The 23,810-nt window shown below is 42.3% G+C and overlaps 1 protein-coding gene across 2 annotated transcripts in view; it reads left to right on the forward strand.

Annotated features, from left to right (window-relative positions):
* The first annotated feature begins 770 nt into the window (after positions 1–770).
* AKT1 (AKT serine/threonine kinase 1) overlaps positions 771–23,810 on the forward strand; it is a 113,897-nt gene continuing 90,857 nt past the window's right edge. For both annotated transcript variants that reach the window (XM_070942309.1, XM_070942317.1), the window contains exons 1-2: positions 771–1,070; positions 18,000–18,147. In XM_070942309.1, coding sequence (XP_070798410.1) covers positions 18,102–18,147 — 46 coding nt within the window. In that variant the 5' untranslated portion in view covers positions 771–1,070; positions 18,000–18,101. The remainder of the gene's footprint in view (positions 1,071–17,999; positions 18,148–23,810) is intronic.

Consider the following 23,810-nt stretch of genomic DNA (forward strand, 5'->3'; position numbering starts at 1 on the left):
ACACTGTATTTTTTATTTCTTTTTAAAAAAACTGACTAGTTTCACACATCCCAAATGAGTTTGCTTAACTAGGATATACAGATAAATAGCACTTGGCTGAGTTTGTAAAACACACTAAAATCAAGCCAAACAAAAGTTTAAGACACTATATGAACTTAGCAAAATAGTTTATTCCTATTAATGTTAAAATCGTGTATGAATTTTGAATGAACTAATTGTTTTTCCCCTTTCCCGTCTTTTTTTTTTTTTTTTGTATGTTATTAAAAAAAAAAAAGTTGTTGCCTTTGATCTAATGCAAATCGTTTTGAGGTTTTTAACAATGAGAAGCGATCTAAAAATATAGAGGAACTCCTTACATTGAATTATCTGCGATTTAGTCTCACTCTGCCTACCTAGCCCAGTAATTACGGCAAGTCTCCGTGTCTCTCCTCCAGAGTAAGACCCATTTGGAGTTCAGGGCTAGGTAAACGTACCTAGGTCGGCCGGCAGCCTCCAAACGCCAAAGCAGCGCCGGGTGAACCGAGGAAGGAAAGAAAAAAAGGGGGCGCGTTGGTAAACTGGGAGGCGGGAGGAAAGTGGGCGAGAGCTTCCTGAAGGATGTTTTGTGAGTCTGTACGTTGGCGCGGGAGGCCGCCGTTTGTTATTATTTATTTTAAAAAATTGAATGGAAACAAGGAGAGGAGCATGCCGGGCGGTAGGACCCCGCGGGCGTTCCGGGGAAGAGACAGAGAGAGAGTGTGTGCGCGAGTGAGTCAAAGAAGGGAAAGGAAGGGAAGCTGGAGGAACTGGGAACGGCAGCAGCTACGCTCCAAACCCACAACGCCCAGCTTGCCTCGTTTCTCTCTTTCAAAGGGAGCCTGGATAGAGAGAGAGCAGGAGCCCGAGCACGGGCGCCTTCGGCCGCTGGCAACCTTTCTGGCCTCCATTCATAACCGATGCAGGCGAAGGGCTCCATGGGCTGATTCCCTGGGAGACCAGCGGTACCAGCAGCAGAAGGCGGAGGCGCCTGCAACAGCTCGCCTAGGCCTCGGCTCCGGCCAGCGGCTTTCATTGCAACCCTTCCAGGCCATGTAAGTGAGCCGTCGCGCCGTTCCCAGGTTAGAGATGGGGAGGAAGCAGCTCTGGGGCCTGCTCTGCCTTTCGGCTGCCCTTGCTGCCTCATTGTCTGGAGCGCCCGGCCGGAGCTGCGCTGCCACCTCTTTCTGCTCTCCCGCTGCGTCTGGTTAAGCTGTTGGTTTGGCAAATGGCTCGTAGTAAAAAGTGACTCTCTCTCTCTGTCTGTCGCTCGCTTAGAGGCCTGGCCGGATTCAATTTCTTTATTCCTCTCCCCGTGTTCTCTTCTCTCCCTCCCCCCCCCCAACCTCTCCCCACCTTTTAGTGCATTGCAGTGGCGGCGGCGGCGGCTGCTTTCTGCAGATGCAGCTGGGCGCCAGGCTTTGGGAACGGTTTGCACCCGAAAAGGGAGGAAAAACGGCGAGGGGGGGGTGTCTCTAGGTGGGCGCCTGCGAGAAGTCTTTTGTCGCCCTGCTTGGGTTCCTCTCCGTTTGTTTTCTTTTCCATCTCCTATTTTCGCCCGGGACCCGGGTAGTTGACTCACGGGACAATTTTTTTTTTTTTTTGACCCAAGTCAAAAAAAGGGGGGGGGGAAGAGAGGAGCTGAAAGAATTTCCGTAGCGGGATCTGCCTTTGCAGAGAATCGGATGCAAAGAATTGTCGCTCCGCTGGCTCCCCTCCCCTTTTTCTCTGCGGTGTTTGTTTACCTCTGGCTTCCCCATTTGCTGGCCACAGCTGTTTGAGCAGGAAAGAGACAGGATCTCGCTTCGTCTTCCTTCTTTACTTCCTAGGTAGCCGAGGCTCTGCCTGCGCAGCAGCGAGGAAGGAGGGAGCTTGAAGGGAGCATCCAATATTTCTTGTCCTGCCCCCACCCCCCTCTCCATTCAGCACTAGAAAACCCAACGGCTCTCCCTGCGCCATCCCCTTGGGTTTGATTCGTGGATCCCAGCTTGGTAAACGACACGCGGCGGGTTCACTTCACACGTTGTCTTTCTAAGATGCGTGGCCAGACAACGTAAATGAAGCAAAGCCGTGTGTCATGCTAGGAGGACGCATATTGGATTGCTGTAATGGTCCCTGTCTACTCAAGTGGAGGGTCCTCAGCTGCTTGCCAAAGCCTGTGGCCCTGTGTAAACCCCCCCCCCTTTTAAGTTAACTCTGGGTAAAGTGAAATAACTAAGTATCCTTTGTCTTAGACATAGAGTGTTGTGGAAAAGTTTATAGTTCGATCGATTTACTTTTTAAAATAAAACAAGGGTTTTTGGGAAGCCAAATTCTTAGGTGAACTCTATACGTGTGTATCTTGGACAGGACATTCATGGTTTTAATGTCCTGAAAATGCCCCATTGATTTGAAGTCATACAGATTGTATAGTCTCTGCATTACAACATGTTCAGACTGTTAAAGGTTCAATAATCATGGGTAGTAGCTGCGCAGGAGGATAGTATTTGTATGGGAGACTAACCGTCTATTGTAGGCTAATGTTGCTCACCTCTTCATATATCCTTTTAACCACAGACTGCACCATGATGAACCTAAAGCAACCACCAATGAAAATGTTCAGGAGCTGGGATTTGAAATCAAGGTTAGCTGTTGATTGCAAATTTCAGTTCCTGCCATTTTTGGCACATGTCTATCTTTGTGTAAATGGCAGAGAACACTATGAACCTATACAGAAATAGTCCAGCCATACAAATACATCCAGTTTTCTTGCTGTGAACAATCTTGATAACTTAAATATATGTTTTTGTGATGATAGAAGTAACATCTGAAAGGACTGGCTAGGGAGCAACCAGTGGTTCCATTGACTGCTGGCAGAAGGGTAACAGTAATGCCAGGAAAAACTGCTGCTTCTGCTTCTGCCTATGTCCTCTTCTTCTTTAATATGAGAATCATTTGTGGTTCATAGATGGCGCTGAGCCATGGTTTGTTTAGCCTTGGTTTATTGCGCACATCATAATTAGCTGGATTCACACAATATAACATCCCCAAGCCTAAACAATAAATGTGCAACTCCTGTAAGCTGAAGGATGAAGCCAGACTTTGCAAGGCATGTCAAGAATTGCATCCAAAAAGAGGTGGGTCCCCTTTTGGAGGGGATGCAGGAATTTTAAAGCTTAATATTGATATCAGAAGCACATGCCACATTTAGAGCATCCATTTTCCCTTTAATGGTCTCTAAAATCCTCCTCAAAAGGAAAACAAACATGGTTTGGATGTCGCCTTTTTTGCACCCCTGCCCTAAAGCAGGATATGTAAACAAAGTGGCTGGGTCATGTTATCATGTTATCAATCCTATGATGTCTTATCATTTTGTGTGAACCTAGCCCAGTATTAAAATTAGGATCAAGAAACTCAGGATTCAGGTTCTTTCTGGAGAGTTGTTTGTATGATACCAGTTATCATTTTTTCAGTTTCTTTTCTTCTTTTGGAAGTTTTATCTGTCTATCTGAGTACATGCTAGAAAGTAAACAGGGTAACTTTCAGGGAGGAAGAATTTCAATGTGAGGACAGAATTCAGTTGCAGTCAAATTTTGGTTTGTGTAATTCGTTCACCTTTGTCTTTGCCATGAATATACCCAAAAACAAGTCTCCTTTTACACTGTAGCATAAATTCTGGGGGTTTTCCCCCAAGGCTGTCCTGGTTAATTATCACCACTATATTTGTTTACAGGTAAATGAACTTCATAAGTTCTTTTGCTGTTACAGCTGAACTATTGACTTTCTATTCATAGCCACAATATTTTCATTTAGTTATCTTGGACCAATGGAGTTATTAATGTTTTAAAACCTTTGTGCCAGAAATGATGGCTATTGAGGGAGATATTACCAGAGATAATATGTACTTGTGGAGGAAAGACTGTATAAAATGAACATGTAAACCAAAATCAATCAAAATCTTTCTGATCTACCTATATCAAATTTATATTCTGCTTTACTTCAGGGTGTTCAAAATAGTTCCCTTAAGAATTGTTTTTCATTTATTCTTGCAACAGTTTTTAGTGGTAGGTCAGTAGAGAAAGAGTATCACAAGGTGAATTTTTGCCAAGGACAAAGTGAACCGCAGGTTATCTGACAAATGAATCAAATCCACCTAGGGTGAAGAAAAACTCTGCATGGTACCATAAAAAATTGGCCCATACTTAAGATTTTGTGCTTGAACAACAAATGTGTAGTAATAACACAAGGTAATGGACAAGATGCTTTTTTCCTTTATTATGTGGAGAACTTGCTTTAAAAAATACCGTGCATTGACCCTTGTCCTTCTCTTTTCTGTATCAAGTTGTATAAGATGTCATCATGTCCAACAAAATGAATTGGTAGGATTCTAATGGAACATTTCTCCATGCTAAGTGTGATTCAAGTCCCCTGCACAAAAGAGTGATTTATTTTACAACATGCATGGGAACGATCAGTAAACTGACAGGGGTTTACTTTTGCATTCCCCAAATGGTGGAGAATATTAGTAAAGTCCCTGCATATTTCAAACTTTTCCTGGGCATCAAACAAAGTTGCACATTGTATTCTTCTTTGGAAAGAATCTGTTCATTGATATAGCACATGGTGTATTTGTAGAAGGTATCAGATTAAATTTCTTGCATCCCAGATAAAAAATCCGAATAGATGAATTGGAGTTGATGGTGACCAGTATAACAAGTGATTAAGGAATAGGATTGGAGCAGGAAGGGTGACTTTAGGCCAGTCTCTCCATTAGATGCTAAGCAACAGAAGTTCCTAGGTTCAATCTTGACAAATTTAGAGCAGGCTGGGAAGATGAAACCCTGCAAAGTTTATGCCTGTCCACTCTTTGGTTGATGGACCAGTGGTCCAAATCTGAAGTTTGAGTTGCAGGATGGCACATTAGTTTCTGAAAAATTGCCCTGCATACAGTATCTGCAATGCCTCCAGACAGTCATTGCATCTCTAGCACAATGTTCTAAGTGGTTATGTACAAGAAGTGCCTTTGCAGTGCTTCGTAGTTTGCACATTTCTAGAGATGCAAGTTACTCTGCCTCTTCGTAAGTGTGTGATAATATTAATGAAGTTAGAATATTCTTCTATATATTTCAGTCTATATTCCTGGGTCTAAAGCTGATTTATTTATTCATTCATTCTTTATGGCCTCCCATCTCACTTAAGTGGCATTGGACAGCTTACAACAGTCAGACCATTTTGCTTTGCTTACAAATGTTGGCTTCATCATATCTGTTTCTCTGGTATGATCATGTCTAATCTAAAATACAGTATTTATTGTCAACTTGGTCTCTTCTTTTCTTTTCTTCCATCATTTCATGAAAAGTTATCCTAAAAAGTCTGACTTGCAGTGGGATGCAGTAAAAGCATTAAAATTGTCATGCCAAACAACATAGATTTGTGTGCAACGTAACATATACATTTCTTTAAACAATCCTACTTGTGTTAAAATGGCAGGAATACTTTTCCAGATGCAGAGATGGGGTGGGGGTTTGCAAAGGACCATATTTAAAAACAGTACTTACAGTCTGAAATGACGAGTGCAAGATTGTGCCAGCTTCTGTTATCACAATTTCTGTAATATGGATCTGTTTAAATGTCAAATATTAAATGCCACTATAGCCAAATATTTCTAATTCAGGAACAGTTTTGTTTGTACTTTTCAGTTAGCTTGCTGAAGCCATATATGTGCAGTAGTTGTTATCTATATTCTGAATTGTCACTACAATATGCAAACTTTTTCTGATTTTAGCTTTGGATATGGAATTGATAGGGACCTCTAATTCTCTGTATTTTGATATATCCTTTAGTTGCTGATTTTAAATATGGGATATAGCTTGGCAAAAAAGGACAGTTGAATTCAAGATACGGGATTTGTAGTTTTCATTATTTATCCTCCCCATTCTCTGTACCCTTAAAAATTCACAAATCAGAGGTCATGAGATTTGGTTTAGCTTACTAAAGGTTGTTGGCCCAGAAGCAGGAACAATGTTTATTTATTGTATTTATATCTGGCTTGATGAGGGTTTACATGGGAATTTTTATCTTAGCAGTCAGGTGGGTAGGTTCAATTGAGAAAGAATAAACTCTAGACTGGTGGAGATTTAAACCATAGTATCTTTGATTTACAGTACTCCATAACCATCTTATTCTACTGGCTTTCTGCGCAATGATGATGACTGATGAGTGGTGGCTGGAGGTTTATTTAGAGAAAGTAACATTTTGTAAAGTATAGAAAGGGGGGCTGTACTAAAGACTGTAGTATGTAACCTTGTGTAAGAAAGTTACTTGTCACTGATGTTTTTACCTAGTTACAGTCCTGTTCACATTTTGAAGCATGAAATGAAAGGCATGTCCACTTTTTGTAATGTTCCCTGCTAATCACCCAGAGGAAATTCTTGCTTACAACCTTGGGCTGTTTGGAAGCAATGTAGAAAAAAGATAACTTGGAACTTGTCATACTACTTACTACTTGTATATGGGACATTTGGTGGGAGTGGAGGGTATGTTTTTATGTAGGAATGGAGATGATGCCTAGGAACTATATTAATTGACATACTTAATTGTTTGGATTTTATAGCTCAAACAAATGTTAAGAATACTCCAGTAATTTCAATTATACTTGGCTCCTTGGAAGCCAGCCCCATGAGGCTCATGTGAGACACACAAGTGAGAAACTACTATTCCAGTTCATTAATATTTATTCAACCACGAAACTGTGCCCACTGTACAGGGTGGAGGGAATGGTTGGTTGGGTGGTGGTATTCCTTTACTACCAGAATATTTCCCCCTGGAAGCCAGGAATCCCCTATTTATGTGTTAAATGAAGCTAGAAAAGCCAAATCTTACTTTCACAAGGATTGTGAAAGTGCAAGTGCATTTCCACTTTCATTTTCTCATTTTCTTTGAAAGACTCTGATTGACCCAATAGAATATGCAAGTAATGGGTCTGGCTGAGGTGCATGAAGAGGGGATTCAAACTGAAAGATCATGCTTTGACCTGAATGATCAAGTCACTGATGAGAAAATCCTCTTCCTGAGACTCTGCAAAACAGTTGTCAGACTGGCAATACCGAATCTCACTCTCTCTGCCTTTGGGACATTCACTGAGCATCTTCCACAATCAAATGTCTTTAATTATTCTAAATAGGCTGAAGTAGTTGGCTTAGAATTGTCATGGAATCTTCTTCATAGAATAGTTTCAAATGAGGACCAGATGATTGCCATCTTTGGGGGATGGTTTAATAGAGCAAAAGGTTTTATTTGTTTGTAAATAAATAAAGCCACATTTGTATGGCTGTCCATCTACTGAAAGCACTCTGAACAACAAGTAAATAAAAACAAAACAAAATCCCAATCTGTAACACAAAAAGGAGCTAATTAAGGTCCCTAAGGAAGAAATCTAACAACCAATACACTTGCACCCATATCAGACTCCATTGGCCCCAGTACTTGGAAGAATAGCAAGGTCTTCATAGTCTTCAAAATATCAGTAGGGTTGGAGTCATCTCTGCCTCAGAAGCAGAAAGCTGTTCAAAAGATAGGTGTTATGACAGAGAAGGAACACATCCTAGTTGCCCATCCCCTAAAGTGACGTTGCTTCACTGATGGGACACAGAGCTTGCTCACTCTGTCCGATATGTTAGGATGGTAGAAACCATTGGGAGACGTGGTTCCATAATTGGAGTACATGGCCTACAATATCCATTTCAACTCATAACCATCTATTCTTGTTTAAGATGCATCTTTCTACCTTGTTTTTTAATTTCTTTTGATGTGATTGCTGTTTTGGTGTGTGGTTTTATAATGTGCGTTTTAAATTTTCCTATATTTTCATTCTGTAATTTTTCATTCTGTAATTTCATTTTTCTGAAGAGCTATGCAAACTGAATTCATAAAAAAGTAACTAGTATAGTCGCCTTCCCTTGCAAATGACAAAAAGAGGAGTCTCTTTGCATTTTAAGTGATTATTGATGGAGATCAGCATTTTGTGACAGCCAATTAGTTAATTTACAGGAGTATCTTGTGAGCAGGGATTTCTTAGCTCTTGTTTATGTGGAGGGCATTGAAACTCTTCTCCTGCACTATGTCCATGTTTACATGAGAAGCTTAATAAGACCACAGTTCACAAGCTGTACCTTACATTTGTTGTGATAACATTCAGGAAAAGGGGATCAACCATTGTGGCAGTGGCAGGTTTAAACAACACCATTTTTAAACTTCTCCCACCCAGCACATATTTATTTAGTTGAAAGATCAAGTAAAATAACTTGCAGAGAATTAACAATGGTACTGCTACTTATTAATATCACATACTGTATTTGGAGGCTTGATTTGGCTTTTATTTTCAACACAGTAAGCCATAAACCATGATTTGAGAATTGTAGTGCTTGGATACAAGCGGGCTGCAAAACCTGTATATAATAAACCACATTATAGCATTCTTATATTATTGAAGTACATCTTCCATCAGTCTTCACTATTAGCCCTGCTACCTTAGGCATGCTAGGAATTGTAATATGGTTGGAAGGGCACAGATGGCTTACTAGTTTATGCTGGTTTAACATAATCTATGATTCTTCAAATTTCGGTCATCCTAAACAAAAAAGGAAATAGGAGTGAGGTTTGAGTCAAGTAATGTTGAGAGCCCCAGATTTCTCCATTTCAAAAAATTATTTTGAAATAAAATAGTTTCTGTTATTCAGAAACCCGAAGTCTTAAGAGAACCTCTGATCACCCCCTTGCTCTTTCTGAAGACCAAAAGTGCGACTAACCTGGAACTAGAGAGATTTCTGGATAACAGCCATATTGTTTTTTTGGGATACAATTTCACCCTGTTTCATCCCATCTGATCTCTCGCATCCTCCAAACATTACATTAAGAACTTTGCTGCATCTCCTGCTCGGCTCACGGTGGAGATGTCCTTCACTCTGAATTGATGGTGCCTCCTGGCACAGAGCATGATTGACAGGTTGAAATATGGTACAGGAGCACACAATACTGTAATGTTTTATTTATATTTGTAATTTGATTATATTTAGCTTTCATGCATATTTTAAGAATTAGTATTACCTTTGCAATCTCTTTACTTAAGAGGTACTTTCTAGAAAACATTTTTTTTTTGTCTTTCAGAATGATGAGTATGTTATAGGAACTCGATTTTGATTGACAATGAAAGGCGTGAATTCTTACCATTTTGAGATACAACACAGTACATGAAACTGCAATTTTTGAAAAATAAAGTGCCCCCAGTTCTGTTCACTCTAAAATCTAGGCAAAAACAGGGAAATCCCAGCTATCTGCTTTGCATTGTAGCTCTTAGATCTTGCCTTTCCCCTAAGTATGCTGCCTAGCCATATCATCCTGTGGTATTTCTGACTCAGCTTTGAGAATTAACCAGATCTGAGTTACAGGGAGGGTTTGATTTGCTGGGCTAACGGAATGGAGATGAGACCGTTAATCTCAACTATACATTAAATGCATTAGTACAGGTAGTCTTTGATTTACAGCAGTTCATTAGTGACTGTTCAAAGTTACAATGACCCAGAAAAAAGTGTCTTAAGACCGTTTTTTACACTTACGGCCTTTGCAGCTTTCCTATGGTCATGTGATCAAAATTCAGAGTCTGTGCAACTGACCCATATTTATGATGGTTGCAGTGTCCTGAGATCATGCAATCACATTTTGGGGCCTTCTGACAAGCAAAGTAAATGGAGAAGCCAGATTCACTTAACAACCGTGTTACAACTTAACAACTGCAGTGAGTCACTTAACAACGGTGGCAAGAAAGATTGTAAAATGGGGCAAAATTCACTTAACTGTCTCATTTAGCAACAGAAATTTTGAGCTCAATTATGGTCAATTACTACCTGTAATTTTTTTGGAAAAAAAAATTGCTTAGAATCTATGTGGCTGTTGTAATGATAAAATTAATGTAAACTTGATTTTCTCATCTAGATTATATGAAATGTAACGGGTTGTCTGCTATTAGTGGCATTGTTGAAGAAAGCATACCCTTTGCTTTTTGCAGTATTGGAAAATTCTCTTCAAGAGACTATCAAACTGTCTATCAGATGAAAGTGAAACGTAAGTGGATTTTGCAATAAGATAGCTATTGCAGATCTAGTAAGTCTAGGAAAGTAGTTGAGAAAGAAAAAAAGTGGAAGTCCTAAACTTCATCAAGAAGTTGCAAGTCCTAAAACAAACAGTTAGTGCTAGAAACTGAATTGAAGTACTTTGCTATGGAAGAATGGATCAAAATACCTGCAGAACACTGAGAGACCGATTACCAATTGCAAGAAATATTTGGTTGTACTGTACTTATTGCAAATAAAGATCATTCTGTACAGCCATTTATTAAGGAAGTGATTACTTTTTTGTATTGACGTATCACACATTGAATTACTTTGTTTACGAAACAAATGCAGTAGGCACCAACCTTTGATAGTGTTTGTTTACCCAAACTCCCTTTCTATATCAATAGGACCCACATTGGAGCTCTGATTACTTAAAGTGGCAGTTGCATTTAAAAATTCAGAAAATCCAAGTAGGCATGAATACTTTTTCACAGCACTGTCTAGATGTTGTAAGGAGGCTTTAAGAAAATAAAAATAGATCTGTCCCCAGCATACAACCGAATGCATCTTGCAGAGTATGGATGGATGGACAGACGGATTGATTGATTGATTCCACCAACTAAGCCATTTACACTCCCAGTTTACAATACAATTACCTTGATCTAAAGCAGGGATGACAAACTCAATTTCATTGAAGGCTGCATCAGGGTTGACCTTGGGCCAGCCAGATGTGGCTGACTGGGTGGGCGTAGCCAGCGTGACGCCACTCCCCAAACTGCTGGCATGTTTCCTCTTTGCATTGGGTAGACCGGGCCGAAGCCACACTGGCCCAATGTTTCCTCTTCACATTGGGTAGACCGGGCCAAAGCAATGTGGGCTGGCCCCTTACATTTTCCAGGACAGCCCCACGGGCTGGATCCAACCACATCATGGGCTGGATCTGGCCCGTGGGCCTTGTGTTTGACACCTCTAATCTAAAGGGATTCTGACAATAGATATTTTCTCATCAGAATTATAGTTTGGGTATGAGTGGCTTAAATATTATGGTGAATATATAAATAAATAAATATATAATGTAACTTCATTAAGTCAGAAATGCTAGTGAATGTTTACTGTACTTTTATTAATCTACAAGGTGGCATATTTCTGGTACTGTATAAACTTCCATAGAAGTTTCACATCTTTGTACTTTGATTTACTTTTACTGCTCTTATCACATGGCCAATAGCTAAGAAAACAAGATATGGTCACCTTGAATGACCCATGTTCACAACAGTTCTACGAATTATTTTCCAAATGAAGGTATTTGCATCCCATTTTATTTATTGGTTTAATTTTTATAATTTGTACCATCACCCATCAAGGAAAATTGTTCTCTTTATTTTTGATATATGATGGCTGGGATGAAAACTTCTAGTAATTTAGGCCATTTGGAAAACATATTGTGTGTTTTCTGCGGCAAACCTAAGTTTTGCATAGTTGCATATTAACAAACATGCTCCATTATAGACTATTCAGAATAAATCATTGTTGATTGCTAAGTTATGTTGCTTCTATAACATTGTTGCTCTGGCTCTGTTCCTTCCTGAATGTGAACTATTTTGACCCCTGCATGTTATTTAATTTAGAGCAAAGGTATTCAGAATTTGTTTTCTCTCCTCTGTGGAGTTAAGCTTTGTAGAATGGGGAAGGTGAGTGGTGCAATCCATTGCACATGTGTTCATACCTAAATGCCACTGAGTTCCATAGCATCTTTGCAAACCTGCATATAAGGTTGCTGTCTCATATTCCTAAAAGTGGTGTTACCTTTTCCTTGGCTTTGCACTGTCAAGTGAATTCTAATACTGACACTTGAACGTAGAAATAAAAAAACGAGACTTAACATTCAGGGAATTTTTAATGTTGAAAAATCAATAAATGAAGTCATTTCTTAGCTATTAGATTGTGAGAAGCTTGGGGAGATATCTGTAGTAGATTCAGGAAATTATTGATTTTGATCATGTAGCACATTAATCTTAGCTGTAGAAAAACAACAAAAAAGTCCCACTAAATTTCTGGCATTGAACAGGTAGTCGTCATTAACAGTGGTAATTGAGGCTGGAATTTCCATCGCTAAGTGATGCAGTTGCAAATCATGATGTCATGTGACCATGGCACTTAGTGACAGCAGTTCTGGCAGTCCCCGGTTACCATTATTAAATGAATCATCATGAATCGTTAAGTGAGAAGCTTACATAACTGAGACTTATGACTTTCGACTTTCTGCCAGCTTCCCCATTGACTTTGCTTGTGGGAAGCCAGCAGAGAAGGTTGCAAATTGCTGTTATGTGACCATAGGATACTGCATTGATTGGAAATCCAGGTTGGTTGCCAAGTACCTATATTGTGACCACGGGATGCACTGTGTTGGCTGGAAATTCATGGACCAATCATAATTATCATTCATTCAGCTCCGCTGTTTGAGGACCATGGTAGTGCCTTTAGAGATGAGAGCTGGGACTACTTAGAAGCCACATGTAGATCCCAAATTGCTTCTGGCTTATCATGTGCATATCTAGCCTCCTTTTGATGTGGCTTTACAGTGAATCACTTCTAGCCATAGATGAACTGGAGTTTAATCTTGGTAGAGGGCAAACAGCTTGTTTCATCATTTCTCTATTTCACTTTCATAGAAAAGCATCAGATTGAAGAAAAGGGATATTGGTGACATTCCTTCCTCAGCTTATTTGGTAGCAATTTGTATTGTTTTACTAGCCTATTTATAGGGGATGCAATGGCTCAGTGATTAAAGATACTGAGCTTGTCAGCTGGAAAGCTGGGTTTGAGCGCCATGCAACAGGGTGGGCTCCTATTACTTGCCCCAGCTCCTGCCCACCTAGCAGTTCGAAAGCATGCAAATGCAAGTAGATAAATAGATACCACTTTGGTGGGAAGATAACAGGATTCCATGTCCTTTTGGCATATAGTCATGCTGACCACATGACCATGGAAATGTTTTCAGACAACTCTGGCCCCTTTGGCTAAGGGAGAAGGGAACATGAACACTGCCTATGAGTCGGGAGATGAACACTGCCCTTTAAGAGTCAGACACGACTGGACAAGGAAAATCTTTGCCTTTACATTTACTAGTTATTTACTAGATTAATATGGTTTCCAACAAGTTTAGGCTTATTTGCAAGAGTGTCCTCTTAACATGATTCACTTCTTCAAAGTTTCTTGCATTGTACTCGGTGGGTTTCACTTACCTTTGCTACCGGTTCGCTCGTGCAGAGTGTATTTGATGATGTCTGGGCAGGTGGGTGGAGCCTCCCGCCGCTGCTGCTACTGGTTCGCCCGAAACAGGGCGAACCAATAGCAACCCACCACTGATTGTACTTAAATGTATACTACCCTTGTATTTGATAATGGGCTAGTCTTCCCGATTGGAGATGTGAAGCTTAGATTGTGGGTGGGTGTTTATTTGGGGACAAGGTGAGCAACTGTATTTTTGCATTATTTTGCATCTCAGAATTGTTGGAAAAACAGTGTCAGGTCATTTAGTGGTACAATTTGAGGAGACTACATTGAAGCATCACATAGACCATGATTTTGTGGATTTCTCCCCTAGTTTTTGGTTGCCTCCAGGTCAACTGATTTAACTAATTTCTTCAACTAATAGTTGAAGAAAAAAAAGAAGCAATGGCTATATTCCCAAATGTGAACTACAGGTAGTCCTTGACAACTATTTAAATTTATGTTAGACTTCTAAAAAAGCTACTTACGACCCATCCTTCAAGTTACGCAGACCCACACCTCGTGGTCACATGATTGCACTTTAGGGAAATGGTAGCGAGCTTGCATTTACAACTTGTAAACATTCTCCTGCAATCACATCACTATAATTGGTGACATTTTTTACTTGTTTTCTAAGAACAATTGCCCATTTGAAAGAATGAATTTGTTTAATAACCATTTGATTTTCATAACAACTACATGATTCACTTTATGACAGTTGTAAAAAAAGGTTGTAAAAGGAAGTCCAGTGATGTGATGCATCAACTTACAACTGCAACTTACAACCAAAATTCTGAGCTCCACTGTGGTCACAAACTGAGCACTACCTGTACTGCCTGTTACTGCAGTCATCCATTCAGAAGTACTGTGTGAGTCAGTGCAAGGCAGCTTTAGAAAACATTTGAGTGGGAAAATGCTAAAACTGAGGATATGAAAGATACTTCAGCTTCAGCTACAATGCTGTGCTTGGAAGTGGGGTTTTTCTCTCTTGATAATAGACTTTTGTTTCACTTCCTTGGTGAATTTGCATAGATTTACATTCAGTTTTGCTAACAAGCAGCAGATAAGACATTTCCTTAAAGGAAAAATAACTACAGTGAGAAGTCCGTTGCTAAGGTGCTAAGTTTTTGTTTTGTTATGAGTGTTTTTCTTAATTAATAAATACCAGGAAAAGATAAGGTTTTCTCTGAACTGTTGCTTTTGAACTTAGTAGATAACAGCTTTTTTATTACAATAGAACTCTCCATTTTAACGTTTCTTTATTAACTATTGCTTCCAAAAGAAAGAAGCTTTCTGGTTGAAAATTTCAGTATAGTGAGTTAGGAATCAGCAGCTTTTTCCTAGGCTGGTTTCAGCTTCATTATTGTACGGGTACTTTTCACTTAAAGACCATTCATTCAGTGACCATTCAAAGTTACGATGGCATTGAATGAATGGCACTAATGGCCAGTCCTTGTAATTATGGCCATTGCAGTGCCCTGGTGGTCTTGTGATCAAAATTTGGGCACTTGGCATCCTGCCCTCTTTAAGATCATAGGAGGTGCTTCAACTTTCCCCCACTGCTTATTTCCCCTCATCTCTGCCTTTTTGGCCATTCTGCACTCCGCCACTCTGTCGCCCTGCACTCCATCGCCACAACTGCCCACAGCTAATCTTTGCCATGTTCTTCCTCCCACTATTGATGAGGCATGTCTGGTCTGGCCCTTCGCAAGGCTTTCTTCTCGGCTTCTCAAAGTCATCCAAGGCCTCAGGGAGAAGGTTTCACATGGCCAGCAGCTGCCTTACGAATGTCCAGTTGGATACACTTTGTCTGCAGGACGGAAAAGATGGTGGATTTGGGGTAGTGGAGCACAGGGTGTCTTAAATACCCACTAGTCGTGCCCCCCCCCCTGGCCTGGCTGCCCTGACCCTACACTACATTCAGCAGTCACTTTTTAGAATAGAATAGAATTCTTCATTGGCCAAGTGTAATTGGACACACAAGGAATTTGTCTTCGGTGCATAAACTCTCATTGTACATAAAAGATATAACTAATAAATCATGATCATAGTCATCATAAATACATTCATCATGAACATAAGATACAACACTTAGTGATAGACATAGGATACTAAATAAGCAATCAAAATCATACTAGGAAACTAAATAAAACAATATAAACTGTAAAGATACAAGCAACAAGGTTATAGTCATAAGTAGGAGGAGATAGGTAATGGGAAGGATGAGAAGGATAATAGTAATACAGTCTTAGTAAATAGTTTAACAGTATTGTGGGAATTACCCTGTTTCTCCCAAAATAAGACATCCCTTGATAATAAGCCCAATTGGGCTTTTGAGCACCTGGCAATAAGGCCAAATGCTTATTTCAGGGTTCAAAAAAATATAAGACAGGGTCTTATTTTTGGGGAAACACGGTAGTTGTTTAGCAGAGTGAAGGCATGCGGGAATGCGGCATGTCTAGTTGTTCTGGTGTGCAGTGCTCTATAACATCGTTTTGAGGGTAGAAGTTGAAACAATTTATGTCCAGAATGTGAGGGGTCTGGGGGTGGGAGGGGTCTTTTGCCCCCTCCCACCCCCAGCAGCAGCCACCCCCACCTGGCTGTCCTTCTGCTGGGCCATAACAGTCACTTATTTGGTCACTGGCTTGTTTGCGAGCCCCTCCTCCACTTCCTGTCAGCTTCTCTGTTATCTTTGCTTGTTGAAAGCTGCCAGAAAGACACGAGGTAATCTTTGCTTAGCAATGGCAACAGAGATTGCTGAGATTGGCATCACTAAGCAATGCGGTCATGGATATCGTAGTTTACAACCGTATCGCTTAGCGAAGGAAATTCCAGTCCCAATTATTGTCATTAACTGAGGATTTGTTGTGGGACTTGTTGTGGGAAGTTCTGGTCCGATATATGATGAGATTTTAAACTGAGTTGATGTTAGAGCTTTTATCAGTGGGTCTCACTAACTTACAGGTAATCCTCGACTTACAACATAATTGAGCACAGAATTATGGTCTTAAGTCATGGCATCCTGTGACCAGACCTGGTTTTTTAAAACATCTTTGCTGCAGTTAAGTGAATGCCATAGTCATTAAGCAAACGGTGTGGTTATTAAGTGAATCAATTTTCTCCAATGGTAGATTTTTTTTTTAATGACAACTGGAAATAAGCATTGGAAACCAGCAAAATGTATCCCAAATCATAGTTGTGACTGTGAGACACTGCAAATGTTCATAAAGGTGACTCAATTGCCAAGCAATCCAGAATGTGATCACGTGACCGTGTGTGTGTGTGGTGGAAGGAGGCATTGTAACTTCAGAAAAGGGTCCTGTGTACCTCTGGGGAGGTCTGTGTAACTTTGAATGATAAGTAACTGGTCATACGTTGAGGACTATCTATATATTAACCGTACTGCTTTTTCAGTTTTTCTCATTGCTCCAGGATGTTCTAGCCTTCAGAACAATCACATTCGTTAGCATCCTGATCATAAAAGAGTCTTCCTAGCCTTTGGAATGATCGTTCTGAAGGCTTAGAGAGGCTTTCTGTAAACCAGAAAGCTAGCAGAGGCAGGTAACAGTAACAGAGTTGGAAGGGACCTTGGAGGTTATCTAGTCCAACCCCCTGCTCACACAGGAGACCTATACGAGGGAGTCGAACCGCCGAACTGCCGACCTTTCTGATCGACAAGCTGAGTGTCTTAGCCACTGAGCCACCTAGCCAGACAATCCTTCTTTTTGCAAAACAGAGTCTGTTGTATGTGAAGACTGTTATATCAAAGTCTGGTAAATTTAAGATTTCAGTATCCAAAGCAAAAAATGGGGAATATGAGAGCAATAGCAACAAACATGTAATTTCCCTTACCCAAATAAACAGACCCAGTTGGCTAGGTTCACACATGGTGTATAAGCTATGCACTATGGTTTATAAACTACAGTGGCTGAGCTCCCATGTTGCATTGAACTGGGAGCAAAGAAATCTTTTGGACCAAGTGGATGAATCTTATCTTTGTTTTATGTTCCACCGAATCACCAATATTTATTTGCACGTTTTCAAGAACTTATCTGAATCCAAGGATGGAGCAAATATTTGCATCCTGTGGCTGGGCCCTGTTTTTGTTTTGCAAAGTAAAACAAAACAAGGCTAGGGTGCATGGGTGACTTAGATGGTGATGTAGAAAGCTCTCAGACCTAAGTTTTACACACAGATGCAACCAGAATAGTTTTCAGTGTTGAGATACGAGTCAGTATCTGAAGTGCCAAAACAGCTAAGTAGTGAGTGATAACAGCACGTTTAAGTAAACTAAAATATAAATACTGGTATTTATATGTAACACTAAGGAAATCTTCATTTCGACAATTCTCCATAGTTCAAGATCTTACTGAGATTGATTTCTTTCTGTCCAGATGACGTAGCATCTTAACTACTGAAATCATTTCCATATTTGCTGATCCTGTGAATAAATATGTGGGATCCTTAAATACAAATCACTGCCTTTGCTGTTTCTTTTCCTTCCGGTTGTGTGTTTTGCATGCATTTCAGGCAAAATAAATCTTCATCATGTATTTCTATTTTTAACCTATGTTTTTGTTTACGTGAGATTGATAGTGTGCTTATTTCTTCTCTTTTCGTTAGGTGTAGCTGAAGAAAAGAAGTAGAGGAGGAGGGGTTGGATCCTTTTACCTGCAGCGAAGGGGTGGAACTTTCGCCAACCAACACAGCTGAAATTCCGCCATTATGAATGAAGTCGCAATAGTGAAGGAGGGATGGCTGCACAAAAGGGGTAAGCCAGTTCACCTACGTGCACATAGCATCTTCAGCATCCATCCCTTCATTCTTCTTATTTAGGGAAGACCAGGTATTGCCAAAAAAGTCAAGGTGATTGCAACTACCTAATCAAAACTTGGCCCTTCCTACGTGTAAAAAAAGGAGTGAGATTTTGATCCTGCAGCCATGGCTGCTCTTTTGACTTTCCTGATTTTCCCCATCCATCCCTATGGATCCCATGCTACTTTCAGTCCCTTTAAACCTGACTTTTTGTCACATTTTGTAAGTTGCCTCAGACACCAGGTGATGGAGGAACAGTAGGAGTAAAAGCAGTGAATGAAATTCAATTTAAAGTCACTAAAACAAAAGTGCTGTGTTTGTTTAATTTTTTTTTATTATGGTCATAGACCAGCATAAAAGTTGCTTTGTTACATTTCAGTGGCCCAGTAAAATACTAGTCTTCAGAAGCCGAAGAGGGATAGTCCTGAAGCTGTTTAGATAAATGCGCTCCCAAATAAGGAATGGTAGCCAAGTGGAGTGAAATAAATATTTGCCTCTTTTGTTACAGTTGCAAGAAAATTGTGTGTTGTTAGTGCTACTGTAATAAACAGGTTACATCTATTAAAGCTGGCAACCACAGATGTATGAATGAGGCTTCCTGTTTTGTGCAAGATTTTTTCTGGAAAACAAAACGAACAGTAGAAAAGGGAGTGCTTAGATTTTATGGGCTTCTAAAGCAGAGCTCAGTGATTCTTTTAATTCAGAGGATGTGTTTGAGGTTTTGAGAGGAACATGCTCATTTTAGCAAATTGACTAATCACCCCATTTAGCAATAACCCATCTCTTTAGCCCTTAAGATGGTTCTCCGGCACCCCAGAATTTTCTTTTCCCTTTCTTATCTTGAACAAGTGGGTATACTTCCAAGCAATCCATTTACCCAGAAGAGTCATAGTCACCTGCTGGGTTGCTGCCCAGCTATCTGCAGGTGCCATAAAAGTGGAGAAGTAGACTATTCTTCACTACTCTTACCACCACAAAATAACTCTTAACAAAGGTTCTTTCTTGTGCTTAGTTGGCTTTGATCTTAATCTTCCTCCACCAATGTTCTAGACATTACATGTGCTGTCTCTTCTCCTGGAGCTATTCTGTAAACTAGGGCACTCTATGAGATCCACAAACACAGAAAGTTCACATAGGGATTATCCAACTCCCTTGTCACATGCTTATTCCAAGTTGCAACCAAGACCTCAACTGGACTATCCACCTCAGGAATAATTCCAAGCTCCCTTTGATACCTTAGTGCAGGGGTGGACCTGTGGACCTTTTATGACCTGTGGACTTCAACTTCCAGAATTCCTGAGCCAGCCATGCTGCCATAGGAATTCTCGGTGTTAAAGTCCACAGGTCCTAAAAGGCCATAGTTCCCCACCCCTGCCTGTAATCTGGGAAGGCTGATATAGTCCCTTCCCCTTTACAGCAGGGGTTGACTACAGAGAATTATAGAGTCAAGAGGCAAGGAAGTGATGTTAACTTCCCCCAACCCCAGATCATATTGCAACTACTCCTATGTCCTTCTTTGTACATCAGGTCTTCTCCTTCCTCAAAATGTCACTATTTAAAAGATTCATTAATGGGAAGCTGTCATGCTGCAAAACAAAACATTTGCCCTCAACGTAATTTCTATTTCTAAGAGATCCTCTATGTCGCACATAGTACTCTAGAGATATTTTGAAAATAAAAACTTGCTTCATCTCTTCCTGTAATCTCTGTGTCCCAGAGATCAATAAGGCAAATGCCAAAGCTGCCTGCATATTTCCTGTGAAATTAGTAAGTGTCTCTAGAAGCCTAAAGCAGGGGTGTCAAACTTGAATGCCGCATCAGGGTTGTGTTTGACCTCAGGGGAGCCGGGCGGGGGGGCATAGCTAGGGTGGGCGTGGCCAGCTTGACATCACTTGTGTCAGGGGCACCTGTGGTGGCCCAAGCGCTCTGCCAGCGAAAACAGGCTCCTGAGGGCCGTGTGCCTTCCAAGCAAGTGGCCCTCCCGAGTTCCGTATTTGCTGGCAGAGGCACTGCGGGTCGGTCCTTTGCTTTTTGCAGGGCAGCCCCGCAAGCCAGATCTAAGCACTCTGCAGGCCGGATCAGGCCCCCGGGCCTTGAGTTTAACATCCCTGGCCTAAAGGGTCTATTAGGCACCTGGTTCCAACTATCTTATGCAAAGGTTTACATGAAATCCATCATAACTGAAAGCAAAGGGACTCCACCATCAACCTTGCAATAAAATCCAGGAACTGAAGGATGGCTGCTGCTAGATATTGGGGCACCTGCTCCACCAACAGCTGCCCCATCTTATAAAGCTCAGTGTTACATACAGGCCCAATTGCTCTTACTTATTTAGTGACTAAGAGGCCAAGGGACAGGTGTGCATGTCAGGGTTTTCCTTGCTGTACTACAGTCTCTTCAGCAGATGATTGCTCTGGCTTTTAAGGCTTCACTTAAACCCTTAGGGCACAGGTGTTAAACTTGCCGTGTCACGTTGCCATCACGTGATGTTTCACGACTTTTTCCCCTTTGCGGAGCTGGGGTGGGCGTAGCCTGCATGTGACGCATCCAGCCCGCAGACCACCAGTTTGACACCCTTGCCTTAGGGGAAAGCTATTACAATAAAACTCTTCTCATGGCCTTTTTGAGATTAGGAAGAATGAGCACCCTGGATGTTTCACAATGATGAAAAAATACACAACTGAAAAAATAACAGCAGTAGCACTTTTCACCACTTCTTACAATAAAGTAACTGAAAAACATTACCAAGGAATATTTGGAAGCAATTCCTAAACACCTACAAAGGAGGAAAAAAGCCAGAAGTTTCTTTCACAGAGGATGAAAACATTTGAGAACTTGCAAAGCATATCTTTCTACAAGATTATGTAGGTCATACTGAGAATCAGTTAATCTTCGGGATTGAGAAGGGATTTAAACCCAGATCTTGTCCTAATCCAGCATTTTCCAGAACGCTGCTCCTACACTCCAGCACTGGGAAAATCCTCATTTCTGACAGCAACTGAGAGGACTAATATTTAAATTAATCCCCCACTCTGTGCTCCTACCACACCCCCTTTTGCACTCAGATCCCCAGTCTTTCTCTCAGTTGCTGACAGACTGGGAGGATTTTCTCTGTGCTCCAGAATTGCGTGAGGTTTTTTATTTATTTTTGATTACCCCCCTTTTTATTTTCGGAGGTTTGCTGTTCCTTTAGGGTGTTTTTGGTTTTTTTGTATTATTTGCTGCCTAATTCTGCCTGATCAGCTGCTGGTCGGCTTCGTGCCCGAGGAGCTGGGCCGTTCCGACCCTAGCGCGTGGAGCGCTCGCAGCCGCCGGCTTCTGTCCCTGCGGGGCGGAGCCGGCTGTATTCCTGCCGCTTGAGAGTCGGGGGTAGGGCGGTTAGCCGTCGCTCCCCTTCCGCGGCTATACAGAGCTGGTGGTGACGGCGGATCAAGAGCGTTGGTGAGGAGCGCTTTCCAGCGCGGCTCCATTCCAGCATCCGTCCCGTTTGCCTTTCGGGCGGCGCCACGTGGTGAGGCCTATCCGCGACCTGGAGCCGGCCTAGTGAGTGGCCATCAGAGGGGTGCGGTGTGGCTCGTCGCCCCTCCGCTTAGCAGCTGGTGTGCTGGGAGCCGGTCCCCGCGAGGCACCCAAGGGTGAGGCATCCGGGGGAGGCCAAGGCGGCAGGGATCTTTCCCCTTGAACAGGAGCGAGTGGATACTGCGCCATCATAACGGGGCTGCCATTTTGGACACTAGGGCGGCCGCCATTTTGTCTGGTTTACTCTGGGCCAGCGTCTTCTTCCTACCAATTTTGAACGCAGGTGCAGGCGAGGCCTTGCCCTGGGGGTCTTGGTTGCCGGGGGCAATATACAAAAAAAGAGGGGGGGCCTCCAGTGACTCACTGGCCCCATTGGATATTCCCCCAGTTCAGGGGTAGCGCTTGGTCTGCCTAGTGCGCTACCTGCCTATCCCTGGGCAGAGCGCTTTACCATTAATTTCTGAGTACCTCTGAACAGTGTTACAGCCCTCGGCAGAGGTGGTCCTTGCATTTTAATATTTAAAAAAAAAACAAAAAAACCAGACATGGCCGATTCCTCGTTTTCTTCCGATTTTGAGCTGGAGGATAGTCCAGTACGGCCCTCTAAGTCCCGCAAGAAAAAGTCGGGCAAAAAGTCTCGCTCAAGCGGTCATGAGGCCCACTCATCCAAGAGCTCATCGGCAGCGGATAAAGACACACTTCGGCATCACAACGCTTTGGAGTGACAATGGGAGAAGGCCAAGCAAGCAGCAGCTTTGTCTCCCGGCCGGGAGGCGGGATCAAGTCATCAGTCGCCCTCTATCACAGTAGAGCCTGAGACACGAATGGCACAACCCGCTTCATCAACCTTACGTAAGGGTGTTTCACAATCGATGCCGGATGTTTCGTTAGTGGGTCTGGACGCTGCAGCACCTCCTGGGCGACATCCATCAGCCACATTCACACCCACGGTTGCAGGACTTCGGGCAGGGGAGCCCTCTCCTCCTCTATCGCAGATGGACTTTCAGTCAATGCTCTCTACGGCCCTGGCTTCGATCATGGCAGCGAGTGCACAGACAGCGGCCCAATCTTCTGCGGCAGGAACGTCTTCAGGTGTGCTGCCTTCCTCGTCTTCACGTCGGATCAGGCCTACTTCTCCCCGTGAGTCCGATACGTCTGAGAGCTCGGACCAGGATGAGGATTGTGCTGATGAGCCGGAATTTTCTGAGGACGAGGGCTTACTGCCCGACTCACTGGCTTTCACGGGCTTGTTCCGTCCGGCCTTGTTTAAATCGCTTCTACACAAGGCTAGATTGACCACGAACCTGGGGTCGGTGGGGGCCCAGCCTCCAGATGTACAGTCGGAAACAGGTCCGCATGATGCCTTGTTCAAGCAAGTCAAGCAGGAAAAATACTTCATCCCGTGCCCTCAACTGTTCACTGAAGTGTTGCAGGCTCCTTGGGCCCAACCTGGGTCGTCTACTGCGCCCAGTAATTTGGATAAAAAGCTGTTCTGTCCGGCTCCTGAATTGGAGAAGTTGTTGGACTTACCCACAGTGGATGCTCCAGTGGCAGGCCTTACTTCTCAATCGATGATTTCGTCTGATCCACTTGAGGGTCTCAAGTCAGAGGACAGGCGTACAGAGCTGGCCTTCCGGAGGTCCCACCAGGCAGGGGCCTGGGCTATCAAAACTGCCACAGCCACTTCTTTCTTCAATTGCGCTTCGTTAATCTGGTTGCGTCAGCTTCGGGAGCGCCTGCCTCCGGAAGAAACTAGACTGCGCCACGATGTCAACAAGATCATTGCAGCCACCGAATATTCAGCTGATGCGTCGCTGAATTCTGTCAAATTTGCATCGAGAGCGATGGCAGCTACCATCACGTCAAGGCGCCTTTTCTGGCTGCGTCCGTGGAAAGCCGATGTTAAGGCAAAATGGAAGCTGGCGGCAGCACCGTATAAAGCGCCTAACTTGTTTGGTGAGGCCCTAGATCCGGTGTTGGTGGAGGATAAAGATAAGAGGAAAGTATTGCCTTCTTCCTTTCGCAAGCAGGACAGATGTTACGCGCCGTACGCTCAGCGCCAGCCCTTTCGGCCTTATTCGGGGTCGAGTGGATCCTCTT

Source organism: Pituophis catenifer, unplaced genomic scaffold, assembly GCF_029215685.1.
Source record: "Pituophis catenifer annectens isolate HBS135680 unplaced genomic scaffold, rPitCat1.0.hap2 SCAF_1, whole genome shotgun sequence".
Taxonomy (NCBI): Eukaryota; Metazoa; Chordata; class Lepidosauria; order Squamata; family Colubridae; genus Pituophis; species Pituophis catenifer.